This window comes from Natator depressus, chromosome 2 (genome assembly GCF_965152275.1).
Source record: "Natator depressus isolate rNatDep1 chromosome 2, rNatDep2.hap1, whole genome shotgun sequence".
Classification (NCBI taxonomy): Eukaryota; Metazoa; Chordata; order Testudines; family Cheloniidae; genus Natator; species Natator depressus.
This window is the reverse complement of record NC_134235.1, coordinates 116,015,513-116,028,579: the sequence shown is the minus strand read 5'-3', so window position 1 is coordinate 116,028,579 and position 13,067 is coordinate 116,015,513. Positions and strand designations below refer to the sequence as shown.

General features: G+C 44.1%; 1 protein-coding gene across 4 annotated transcripts in view; it reads left to right on the top strand.

Annotated features, from left to right (window-relative positions):
* Positions 1–354: 354 nt before the first annotated feature.
* PRP4K (pre-mRNA processing factor kinase PRP4K) overlaps positions 355–13,067 on the top strand; it is a 49,800-nt gene continuing 37,087 nt past the window's right edge. For all 4 annotated transcript variants that reach the window (XR_012638166.1, XR_012638165.1, XR_012638167.1 and 1 more), the window contains exon 1: positions 355–500. Coding sequence is in view for 1 of the 4 variants with exons in the window: in XM_074944927.1 (XP_074801028.1) it covers positions 463–500 (38 nt within the window). In the remaining 3 variants the exon portion in view is untranslated. The remainder of the gene's footprint in view (positions 501–13,067) is intronic.

Below are 13,067 nucleotides of genomic sequence, written 5' to 3'. Positions count from 1 at the left end.
TTCAGTATCCCATTTCTTATTTGGTGTGACATCTAGGGGCCACACCCCCCAAGAAGTCCTGAGCACCTGCCTGTTCACCCCCTCCCCTTTGTTCTATAATCACCCCAAATTTCCTGTCCCCTCCGCCACCATCATCCACCCACCCGCCTCTCAAACGCTGGGTGCGCCCGACCCATGCAGCTGCCTGAGTCACTGCGCCGCGTCCAGATCGCTTGAGCTATGGGGACTCCCTTCCCCAGCCACTTGTTCTATGCTTGCGCTGCTGGGCCTGGAGGTGGCTCTTTACAGACGCTCCCTAGAAAAAGATCCACCGGAAGTGACTTACTCCCTCGCCGGAGGGTGAGGTTCGCTTCCGGTGGTCGCCAAGCGGGTGCGTTTCCTCGCCTCGACCCTTGGCGTCTCACCGCGCATGCGCTGTGGCCCCGTCTCACCAGCAGCAGCGAAGGAGTTTGGAAGTTCAAAATGGCCGCCGTGGTGGAGTCCGTGTTGCGGGAGCCCGAGTAAGAGACAGGGTGGCCCCTTTGGGAAGGCGCCTCTCGGGGGGGGGAAGTGGGAGGGAGAAGCTGTGAGGCGTCTTGTGGCGGGAGGTGGCTGTAACGGTCGCCAAGGCTCATTTGCTGGGGGGGGGGAGTCGTGAGGGCCCTGGCTGGGCCTTTGGCGTGAGACCCAGCGCGGGCCTGGGCGGTGGGACTGCACGCGGCGTCCGTTTCCCCGGCCCCAGTGAGCACGAGCCAGGCCGCGACGGGGAGAGGCCGTGCACGCGCTTGGAGTTCGGGGCTCCTCGTGCTCCTCCCTTCCCGCCTCGAGCGGCCAGGGGTGGTTGCTAAGGTGCCGAGGGGGAGGGTCAGTCCCGATGTTCGTGTTTTTTTTCGTATAGGCGCGTTTTACCCTCCCCCCCCCCCGTCGCTATCCCGATTTTTCACACTGGCTGTCTGCTCACCCCGAGGAGGGGTGTTGCTCACCCCCTCCCGCCCTAGCGCTGCTGCTCGCCGGCCTGCTCTCCCCTAGTGAAAGTGGGGCCGGCTCCCGCCGGGTGGGGGTATCCAGAAGCTTGGAGGCTGGTCCATACCTACTGCACTGGCAGCTGCCTTTGGGGAACGCAGGCCGTGCAGCGTTCTGGGGTGAGGAGGTCAGGGCCAGGCTTGACTTGTGTTTAGTGCTGTGGGCGTTAGAATCAGGGTGCAAAGCATTTTGTGAGAGAGCAAGGATCTCTTGGACTTTGTTCTTCATCAAAGGCAATCAATTAACCAGATCCTATCCTCCTCCTCCCCCCCCCCCCACAACTCCTCCCATGTGGACATAGAGCTAATTTAAACTGGCAATTTAAAATCTGCACCCTTGAGAGACGTGATTATGCCAACCTAACCCCCAGTGTAGACAGCACTAGATTGATAGAAATCTTCTGTTGACCTAGCTCTTGGTTCGCAGGGAGGTGGCTTGCCTAGGCTGACTGGAGAATCCCTCCCGTTGGTGTAGGTAGTGTTTTCACTAAAATACTACAGTAGTGCAGCTCAGATATGCTGGTGTAGTGATTTAAGGTCTGGGCTACCCTAAAAAGTTAGGGGGACCCAGCTACGTTGATTAGGGGTGTGCAAAATCCACAACCCTGAGTAGTGTAGTTAAGCAGACCTAGCCCTCAGTGTAGACAGTATGAGGTAAATGGAAGAATTCCTCTGCTGACCTAGCTATCGTCTCTCAGGAAGATGAATAACCTACGCTGATTGGCAGAACCCCTCCCGTTGGTATAGGTGATGAAGTGCTAGAGCAGTATTTTATGCGTAGACAAGCCCTAAGTATAAATGTATAGCCATACATCAGCCATGCCCTCCCAACCTCTTAAATCCTGCAGTGGTCACTTACTCTGGTGATTTTACCCACCATGAGATGGGTTCATGAGGGCTTCATGGGCCGCAATTTGGGAACTACTAGCTTCATATAAAGGGGAAGGGATTCAGTCAAGGCTTTTTAGACATAGTGTTGGACCTGTCTTAAATTGTAATCTGATTTCTGGCTGTAATAGTTTGAAGGGCCTTTTTTTACCAGTTGCTTTTCAAAGAAATAAAAAACAATGCATACTGTTTCTGGGTCACATGAAAATTCATTTTAAAAACGTTATAATGGTGCAAAAATGTTTTATTGTAATACCTAGTTAATAGCAAAATATGTTGACTTTAGTAGGCCCAAGCTTTGTGTATAATATTAGCTATGCGTTCTCATGGTAAAGTAAATTTCCTAAGTATTCTTTATGGGTGTATATATAAAAGGTTAGCTTACTTAAACCTTTTTGCCCAATCTGTGATATTCTAATCTTATAAAATTGCGGCAACACCCCTCCCATCAGAACTACTTTGGGATTTTTTGCCAGAATCCATAGAATTTAGTTAGCAAGAGTTTACTGGACTGTTTGTTTATTTATTATCTTCTTTCTCTCTTTGGTCCTATTCCAACATTTTCCAGCTGGTATTGTAAGACAGAAGGAGTTTTGAATTAGGTTATTTTAGTGCCTGTTGATCTGTACAAAACTTCATAGAAATTCCATAACACTATGCAAAACCCAGCACAGGAGCCCAAAATCTGGTGACTGAGAACAATGCACACAACGCTTTCATTAACTGAAATACTTACCTCAATTCTTAAAGATTGTTTTATTTAAATTATGGGAGCTATCTGTCTGCTTGTTTTTGTCTCTGGTTAGTACATTGCCCTCCTATGCAAGAGAGCTGAATTCTGTTCTCTTGCTTCCTTATGTTTGTCAGGGCCTGGGTGCACTGGAGAAGCAATAGGATCAGGCTGTGCCGAGAAGGCATCATATTCCCCTGAAGCAGTCAGGATAGCAAAACAACGAGCAGGGTTGATGGGCCCTGGGGTCCCTTCAGCCTTTTAAGACAGAGGAAAAGATGATGAAAGCAAAGAAGGGCACGAGGATTTTTGGGAGCAGGTGCTCAGGTTGGGAGAACACAGGAGTGTTTGAGCGGTGGTGAGGGCACATCTTAATATGGAAGACCAAGTCGAGGGTTCTCTCTGCTTGGTGTTCTTCCTGACTTTCCAGTTTCCATCCTTTTACATTCTGTGACTCCTCCTACCACTATTCTATTTTCTTCTATCTCATTGGGGACCAAGAGTCCACATGCTTTGGAGACAGAACCTGCCCGACTTTCTGCTGATCTAAATTGTGTACTGAAGTCCTAGTTTTTCTCTGCATCAGACTGAGAAACATCAGTCAGCAGATAAGGGTTCAAAATACTAAATTAAAAGGTTGACAAATGGTACAAATGTCAGTCCGTATAAGGTTCCTGGGGTAGAGTGGAGATAGAGACTGACAGAAAAGTTCTGTGTTGGGAGTAGAACTTACTAGAACAGGGGTGGGCAAACTAAGGCCCATGTGCCGTATTCAGCCCCTCAGGGCTTTGGGTCCGGCCCGCAGGATTGCCACTCGTGTGACGCCGCAGGCCTTGTGGTGCTCCTGCAAGCGGCCGGCACCACGTCCCTGGGGGAGCAGAGGGCTCCGCATGCTGCCCTCACCTGTAGGTACCTCCCCCAAAGCTCCCATTGGCCACGGTTCCCTGTTCCCAGCCAATGGGAGCTTTAGGTGTGGAACCCACAGGTGAGGGCAGCGCTTGGAGCCCTCTGCCTCCTGCATCCCACCCCCATGGGCCACAGGGATGTGGTGCCGGCCATTTTTGGGAGTGGCTTGGGGCCGGGGCAGGCAGGGAGCCTGCCTTAGTGGCGCAGTGCCACTGCCACCCTGGAGCCGCTCCAGGTAAGTGGCGCCGGGCCGGAGCCCGCACCCCTGCCCTGATCCCCATCCTGCACCCGGAACCCTTGCCCTGAGTCCCCTGCCACACCCCACGCCCCTCCTGCACCCCAACCTCCTGCCCCAGCCCTACATTCATGGCCCTGCATGCAATTTCCCCACCCAGATGTGGTCCTCGTGCCAAAAAGTTTGCCCACCCCTGTACTAGAACATACATTTGTAGCTAAAATTTGTAAGGCTATGTCTACACTACAGCCTATGCCGGCAAAACTTATGTTACTCAGGGATGTGAATATTCCACTCCCCTGAGTGACATAAGTTACACCAATATAAGCACTCATGCGCACAGCCTTATGTTGGTGGGAGAGCTTCTCCCACCAACATAGCTTATGCCACTCGCAGAGGTGGGGGTTTTTTCATGACGATGGGAGAGCTCTCTCCATAGGCATAGAACATCTTCACTACACGTGCTGCAGATGTACCGGTACACCTGTACCACTGCAGCGCTATATGTATAGACATGGCCTTAAATTCATGTGGATTGTGCATTAGAATGAATGGAAAATATAACCCCCTGGATATACTTGAACCTGTTAGTTCGGTGGTTTCTGCTAAGTGGTTAATGCTGACCTTTAATTCTCATTCGTGGCTTCCTGGTGATCACTGTTGAGATGAATGTAGTGGTTGACACTTCTCCGAGTTTAATTCCCTGCCTATTGACGTTAATGGAAGGGCTACCACTGATTTGAATAATCTCTGAATTAGGCCCTAAGACCTGTTGTTTCAGGCTATGTCTATACAGTGCATCTTACAATGGTGTGGCTGTGCCGCTGCAGCCACACCATTGTAAGGTGCTCAGGGTAGCCGCCCTTTGTCACTGGGAGAGAGCTCTCCTGGAGACAAAATAAAACCACCTCAAATGAGGGGGTAGTAGCTTTGTCGCCGGGAGAGAGTCGCTGCCAGATAAGCGCTGTTCACACCAGTTCTTTTTGCCGTTAAAACTTCTGTTGTTCAGGGGTGTGGTTTTTTCACACCCCTGAGTGGCAAAAGTTTTAATGATGAGAGTGCAGTGTGAACATAGCCTTTGTCCGTCTGCAGATTTGGACAGAAGTATATTACATACTACATGGGGGGTTAAATATTGCTTTATTTCAGTGAAGCATATCTACATTAGGGTTTGCTCTGGTGTAACTACTTAATGAAATTACAGCGGTGCATTTGTGAAAACTTTTCTGATATAGACAGATCTCTGATAGTCAGAAGGGCTAGAAAATTATAAACAAAAACTTAATTTTGTAGGGAGCATTTTGTGCATACCAAAAATTATAGGTGAAGATCTGCTTGCATAGAAATTTGCATGCATGGAAAGAATAAAAGAATAAACTATGTATAGTTTGAGTAATCAATGATGGAGAAGGAGGGAGAAAAGGACAGGTAATGTAACAACTGTGACAAACATATAAAGTAAATACACAGCAAGGAGTGGGAGGAAATGTTTAAGGTAGTACAGAGAACTGCAACAAAGAGTAATAGGGTTAAAATAAAGGAACTCTTAACATGAATATCAGGAAAATCTTTCTCATGGTGAAATCTATTAGTCTGGAGTAATTTTCGAAAGAGATTAGTGGAAAATCCACTGTTCATTTAAAAAAGAACTGGAAAAGAAGTTTCTGAAATGCCCACTCTCTCCATGAGAGATACCAATACTTATATCATACTCATCCACAGATTTTTTAAAATGTTATTTTATAAAAGTTTCTAGCCTTTATGAATCCAAATGTGAACTATGTGAAATAAAAGATCGGTCTTTCAAATTGGAAATACTTGGCTGATTCAGTTTACATACTCTCATGTACAAAGAAACACTTCTGACAATTTAATACAAGCACCAGTCAATTTTATGGCAGACTTATAAATCAGGAGTGCATAAAGGAAAATAGCAGTCAGATCACTATCTACAGTAGAGTGAAGAAAACTGATATACTTTCCTTTTCAACCCAGTTTTTGCATTACTTTTGTATACAAAGTAATGAAAGCTTATAACTGGGATTGTCAAATGATTAAAAAAATGAATCGCGAATAATCACAGTTTTAATTGCACTGTTAAACAATAATAGACTACCATTTATTTAAATTTTTCTGGATGTTTTCTACATTTTCAAATATATTGAATTCTATTACAGCAGAGAATGCAAAATGTACCATGCTCACTTTATATTATTTTTAGGACAAATATTCGCACTGTAAAAAAGATAAACTAAATAAATAGTATTTCTCAGTTCTCATACAAGTACTGTAATGCAGTCTCTTTACTGTGAAAGTGCAATTTACAAATGTAGACTTTTTTTGCATAACTGCACTCAAATAAAACAATGTGAAACTTTAGAGCCTTTAAGTCCACACAGTCCTACTACTTGTTCAGCCAATCACTAAGATAAACAGTGTTTACATTTATAGGGGATAATGCTGCCCACTTCTTAGTTACAAAGTCACCTGAAGGTGAGAACAGGCATTCCCGTGGCACTGTTGTAGCCGACGTTGCAAGGTGTTTATGTGCCAGATATGCTAAACATTCATATGCCCCTTCATGCTTTGACCACCATGCCAGAGGACATGCGTCCAGGCAGATAACGGGTTCTGCTTGATAATGATCCAAAGCAGAGTGCACTGATGTACGTTCATTTTCATCATCTGAGTTTAGATACCACCACCAAAAGGTTGATTTTCTTTTTTGGTGGTTTGGGTTCTGTAGTTTCTGCATTGGAGTGTTGCTCTTTTAAGGCTTCTGACAGCATGTTCCACACCTTGTCCCTGTAAGATTTTGGAAGGTACTTCAGATTCTTAAACCTTGGCTCGAGTGCTATAGCTATCTTTAAAATCTCACATTGGTACCTTTGCATTTTGTCAAATCTGCAATGAAAGTGGTCTTAAATCAAACATCATGTTCTGGGTCATCATCCAAGACTGCCATAACACAAAATATATGGCAGAATGCAGTATAACCACAGAGCAGGAGACATACAATTCTCCCCCAAGGAGTTCAGTCACAAATGTAATTAATGCCTTATATTTTTAACAAGTGTCATCAGTATGGAAGCATGTCCTCTGGAATGGTGGCTGAAGCATGAAGGGGCATATGAGTGTTTAGCGTTGTCGGCTATCCCTCGAGGTTGAGGATGATCTCTTTCACAGGTTTTATTTTTCATGGGTCCTTTGGTGACTGCGAAGTCCGATTGTTGAGCCACAGGCTCATTGGCAGACATTGCTGGTGGTGTTGGAAGACAGGGTTGGGCTGCCATTGCTGCGTGACAGCTGTCTTTCCTTTCTTTTCTGGTGTTTTTCTGCAACCTGGGCAAGGCAATTTTCCTCAAAAGTGGATGTTCCCTCTCTGACAAGTCTTCGCCAGTTATCCCTATCCTGGGCTGCTGTCTCCCAGTGTGTGCCACACCTGTTGATGTTATCTTGAGGGTGTCTTTGAAGCATTTATTTTGGCCTCCCCATTTCCTTTCTCCTTTGGGGAGATGGGCATACAGCAGTTGTTTCGGTAAGCATACATCAGGCATGTGCACACACTGCCCGCTCCACCTCAGCTGGTGCTGGATAATAGGTCCTTAGCATTGAAGATACTGTCCTCTGTGAGGGCACTGACATTAGTGCGATGATCCTCCCACTTTATATTGAGGATCTTCTGAAGAAAGTGCTGGTGTTCCAGGTTTTTCAAGTGTTATCTGTAGGTCACCCAAGTCTCACAGCCATAGAGAAGAGTTGGGATTACCACCACTTTATAAACAGCCCTTGATTGCTTCTCTGAATTTTTAGCCTAACTGGCACGTAAATACCTTACAACACTGACTACAAAAGTGCCATGCAAATGCCTGTTCTCACTTTCAGGTGACATTATAAATAAGTGGGCTGCATTATTTCCTGTAAATGTAAACAAACTTGTTTGTCTTAGTGATTGGCTGAACAAGTAGGACTGAGTGGACTTGTAGGCTCTAAAGAAGCGTGTCTCAAATGCGGCCACCAGGGGTTTTTCCTGTGGTCACGACAGCCTCTTGCGCAGAGATGAATGAGGGAGGAGGCAAAGCAGCGGCCCCTCCCTGCAGCACCTAGGGGCTCCAGGGGCAGGCTTCAGCCCCCATCCCCTGGTTCAGCTGGAGCCTCTGGCGGTGGGCTTCACTCCCATCATCCCATCCCCCCCCCCCACACGCACACTCAAGCCATGGGACTCTGGTGGTGAGCTTCAGCGTCCCTGCCCAGCTTCAGCTGCAGGGCTCCAGGCTCTGGGTTTTAGCCTAACCGGGGTGGCAGGGCTCTGGCGTTGGGCTTCAGGCTTCAGCCCACACCCTCTTGTGTCCAGCCGTGGGGCTCTGGCTCTGGGCTTCAGCAGGACTGGCCTTACCGGGTGTTGTGGTCAAGAGGCAAGGAGTGGGGTGAGCCTGGGGTGAAGGCCTTCGGAAGGGAGTCTGGGGCAATGGGAGGTTGGGGCAGGAGGGTGAGGGAGGTAGTGGGGGCCAGGGGCGCCAAAATACAACTCCAAATTATTTTTATTGAGTCTGCAAAAAACAACAACCCTACATAAATCAATTCCAATGTTTTGGACATGTATATATGCATATTTATTTGTTAATTTAGTATTTTAGGATAATTTGTCAGAGCAGCAACCAGCAAGAGTTGACAACCAGCAAGAGTTGGTGGCTGCACTCTGAGGCCACCAAAAAATTTGTTGTGAGAACCCCTGCTCTAAAGTTTTACATTGGTTTGATTTTGCGTGCGGTTTTGTAACCAAAAAATATCTGCATTTGTAAATTGCGCTTTCATGATAAAGAGATTGCCCTACATTACTTGTATGAGGTGAACTGGAAAATACTATTTCTTTTGTTTATCTTTTTAAGTTTATATTATTTTATTACAAATATTTGAAGTGAGCACTATATGCTTTGTATTCTGTGTTGTAATTGAAATCAATATATTTGAAAATATAGAACATCCAAATATATTTGTAATACATTTCAATTAGTATTCTATTATTGTTAAACAGTACAATTAAAATTGAAAATAATTGTGATTTTTTTAATTGAGTTAATTTGTTTTGAGTTAATCGCGAGTAATTGACAGTCCTGCTTATTACGTATCACAACATGAAAAATAAGGTCAACCACAGAGTGACCCACATGTTGCTGTTAGACTGGTATCTAATTTCATTGTCCAGACCAACAAAAAAGATTTATCCAGTGCAGCACGAATTAATATAGCTGTTTTTGTTGTATTGTTGCTTTTTAATAAGATTATGTAGTACTATTAAAATATTAAGAAACTACTACACTCACTATCTTTCTAGTAGAAAATATGAGTATATCGTCCAATTAAGAATTCTGCAGAATTTTTGATATTTTTGATATTTCTACACTTATTAATCATACCTAAGTCTTATTTCTACACTTATTAATCATAACTAAGGCTATGTTTTAGTCTTGGGTATTTTTAGTAAAAGACGTGGACAGATCATGGGCAGTAAATAAAAATTCACAGCCTGTGACCTGTCTGACTTGTACTGTATACCCCGACTAAATCCTGTGGGGGAGAGAGAGTGTGTCGTGGTTGGTGGGGGGCAGCTGAGGGGATGCTGCAGGTGCTTGGGGGGGAGTGGGGGTGGCCCAGGGGATGCCGCAGGTGCTCAGGGGGAGGAGGCCGGGGGTCCGGGGGGTGCACAGCCTGGGTGGGCAGGGGCTGGATATTCCACGCCTCCCTGGAAACGGAGACATCCCCCTCCCTCAGCTCCTAGGCGGAGGTGTGGCCAGGCAGCCCTGCACACTGCCTCAGCCCCGAGCTTCGGCTCAGCAGCTATCATTGGCTGTGAACCATGGCCAGTGGTAGCTGTGGGGCCGGTGCCTGTAGGTGGAGGCAATGTGCAGAGCTGCCTGGCCATGCCCCCGAGCTAGGAGCTGAGGGAGGGGGATGTTGCTGTTTCTGGGGAGCCCCCAAGGTAAGCACCGCCTAGAGCCCTCACACCCTGCCTTGCCCCAGCCCTAAGCCCACTTCCACACCCGAACTCCTGCTGCTGCTGGGGGAGGTGGGTGCGGTGGCGCAGGGGCTGCCTGAGATGCTCAGGCGGCACCTGGGCCAGGTGTACCGGCCGCTGCAAAAGTCACTGAGGTCATGGAAGGTCATGGAATCTGACCTCCGTCACAAACTCGCAGCCTTAATCATACCATATAGTTCTTGCTTCCTCTCTGAACCTCTTGAATAGCAGTGTCTGATTTGGATTGTAGCTTTTTCTATTCAAATTCCAATTTGCCACTAGGAATTTTAAAAAGTTGTAAACTAGATTTTTTTTCCTTTTTGGCATCTATTGAGGCAGATGTAGTGTAAAATTTGTTTCTCTTGTTATGACCAGTTTCTCCACTTTCTCCGACAAAATTTGCTGCTGTCACAAATTCACAAGCATGTGGAAGAAGCTGATAAGAAATAGAGAGCTGCTCATTTACATACAAGTACCTTGATAATCAGTGGTAATGGGAAAGAATATATAGAGAAAATATGTGATTGAGGTGTGGCTGTAGTCAGATGTTCACATATATAAGTAGTATGTTTTTAACTCTGCTGATATGCTCGCTTGTAGCTATACTGGCTGTTTAGTTCTCAAAGTAATAACTGTTACTGACTAAAATCGTTACAGCTTTTTATCATTTTTCTCCTGTTAGAATTAAAGAACCAATACAGCTATTGGAAAGTAATCTGGTTTCCATCACTTGTATTAAAAAGAATTTGTTAACTAAGTTTTAGCTCTTGGTAAGGGGAACAGTAGTGGGATTTATACCAGGGCTATCTTTGGACCCTATTTGAAAGCTCCATCTTTCATATAAACCTCTGGCTAGTAGGTGTCTTCTGTATTTGGACCTCCGTTCCCCTCTAGCTGTAGAAATATAAAAGGTACTTTGTGTTTTTTCCAGCGTCCTCAAAAACCTCTTGTCTGCTAAAATGAGTGGTGGTGGAGAGAGACTTCTGTTATTCTGCACTTCTCCCAGCCTTTACTTTTTCGGTTTTCCTCCCCAGTCAATAACTCTAGGATTTGCCTCTGATGCTGTCCCCTGGATTCTCAATACCAGACATAAAATAGTTCTGTTAATTTCGCTCTACCTTCACTTGGCAAAACTAATAGCAACAGCAGAGGCACTGGAGCTGTCTGTCTTCAAACTCAGGAGGAGAACACTACATTGGTTTGGACTCAGTTCCTATTTGTGTTTGTCTAAACTTTTAAAGTGTTGGCTAACACATTTTAAAATCCTAGTTTACGCAGGGCAAGTTGTGTGATCCCTAAGTCAACCACCTACATGACGACATGTTTAAAATAGGATTTGTGTTGTTTACAATAAAGTTTAAGTGTGTTAGCTAACATAATTTTTTTAAAACACCTTTTATCCTCATCTAGACAAGGCCTTGGTGGAAGGTTATCTTTGCCAGTCATAAGGCCCAGAAACTTTTTTAAATAGAAGTTTAGATTCTGCAGAATGGGATAATGTAGGTTCCTTCCCTTGCTAGGACAAGTGGGTATGTTGATTTTTAAGGTCTGCGTTTATTTATTGCAGTCTAAAATATACTACTGTCTAAGTCTAATATGCAGTTTAAAAAACAACTACAGAATAGCAGTGCTAGCTTAAGTATGTTTAAATAGCCTGGCTAGAAAATAGTTAGGGTATATATATTGCTTCAGAATGACTTACTGGTGGCAAATATTAGTCTTATTTATTGTTAGGGCATGAATTTATGTAAATTGCAAAATTGATAAATGTAGTAATTAAAGTGTTACATTTGCACAGTTAAAGACAGGAAATGTAAATCTTAACTTACCCAACAAATATTTTAACTTTCACAATGTGCATAATACAGCTTCCTGGTTAAATGTGTATCTTACTGTATATATAATAAAACATATACAATATAATGATATATGCAGTATGGCAGAGTTACTGTTTCTTTTTTAATCTTTTCTGTTTTCTGACTTAAATTTTAACAATGTAAGCTTAGTGTTGCATTAGTGATTGTTGGGGGATAGGGTTGCAATTAATAAATAATACATAAAAACCATGAAAGAACCCATTTCAGCTTCTAAATAGAATAAAATGGGGGAAAAAAACTGTCATCCAGAGTTTTATCAGACTCAGGATGTGCAGAGTATAAAATTGAGTGAGGTTATATAAGAGGCTTGTGGGAAAGAAGTTATAAGAACTATAACTGTATCATAATACAGTGTGTAGTAATGTGCAAAATTTGCCATATTGACACAATTGTAAAAAATTGAAGCAATATTGACAGGATGGTGGAAGTTATTAGAAGGTTCAAGTTTAGAAGTTTCATGACATGGTCAAGCCAGACATGAGAACAAGTAGCATCACAAATGTAACAAAAGTCAGATTGAGTCTGGCATCACTTCTAATGACTGCTGCAACCGATATTACTATTCTGGGGAAAGATCTGTCTTGAAGAGGACTTCAGTAGAGGCTTAGGACTTGTCTACACGGGGAAATTTACCTGCATAACTGTCATGGTTTTGTTGAATTTTATGTTAAATGCAACCCTGTTCCCCCAAACCAATATAATTAATCTGGTATAGTTATGCTCGTAAATTTCCCAGTGTAGGCATGCCTGTAGTTATTTTTAATTCTGTGGGTTGAAGCTTGCCTGATGAGCTTCTCTCTTTAACACTATTAAGGGTATTATATACGTTCTTTTTTGTTGTTTGGAGTCCAGAATAATTGCGACTCATTTTGTTCATCCAAAATTCTGTGTTCCTCATTGTGTGAGTAAAGTAAGAAGAAAATTAAGTCTGTGTATAGCTGAGGGTATGAGCAGGACAGGGTCTCCCTTCGTCCACCCCCTGTAGGGAGCTATTAATTTTTGTTTTAATTGGTGTGATTGCCAGGAAAATTTTTTGCCTACTTTCAGTCAAGAGTGACTGTTTATTTTAAATAATCATACAGTATTTTGTGCAGTCCAGCTTTAAGTGTCCAAAGATTTCACCCTTTACTTGGGAGACAGATAAGCAGGTTCATGTGTCTTGCTGTCAGGAAGGTTTTTCTGATACTCATTCTAAATTGTCCTTTTCTTAATTTATCCTGGTCCTTATACTCGCTTCTGCCACTTGACAGAAAAGCCTTTGCTGCCATAGTATTTACATTCTTTATATGCCAAGCTATGTGCTCTCTTAGGAAGAAAGATTAACACTGCTAAATAAATTAATCCATATAGGATAGTGCAAGAGTGGCTTAATCAGGTGCCTTGTACAGTCCTTTGAAACAGAAACATACAGATT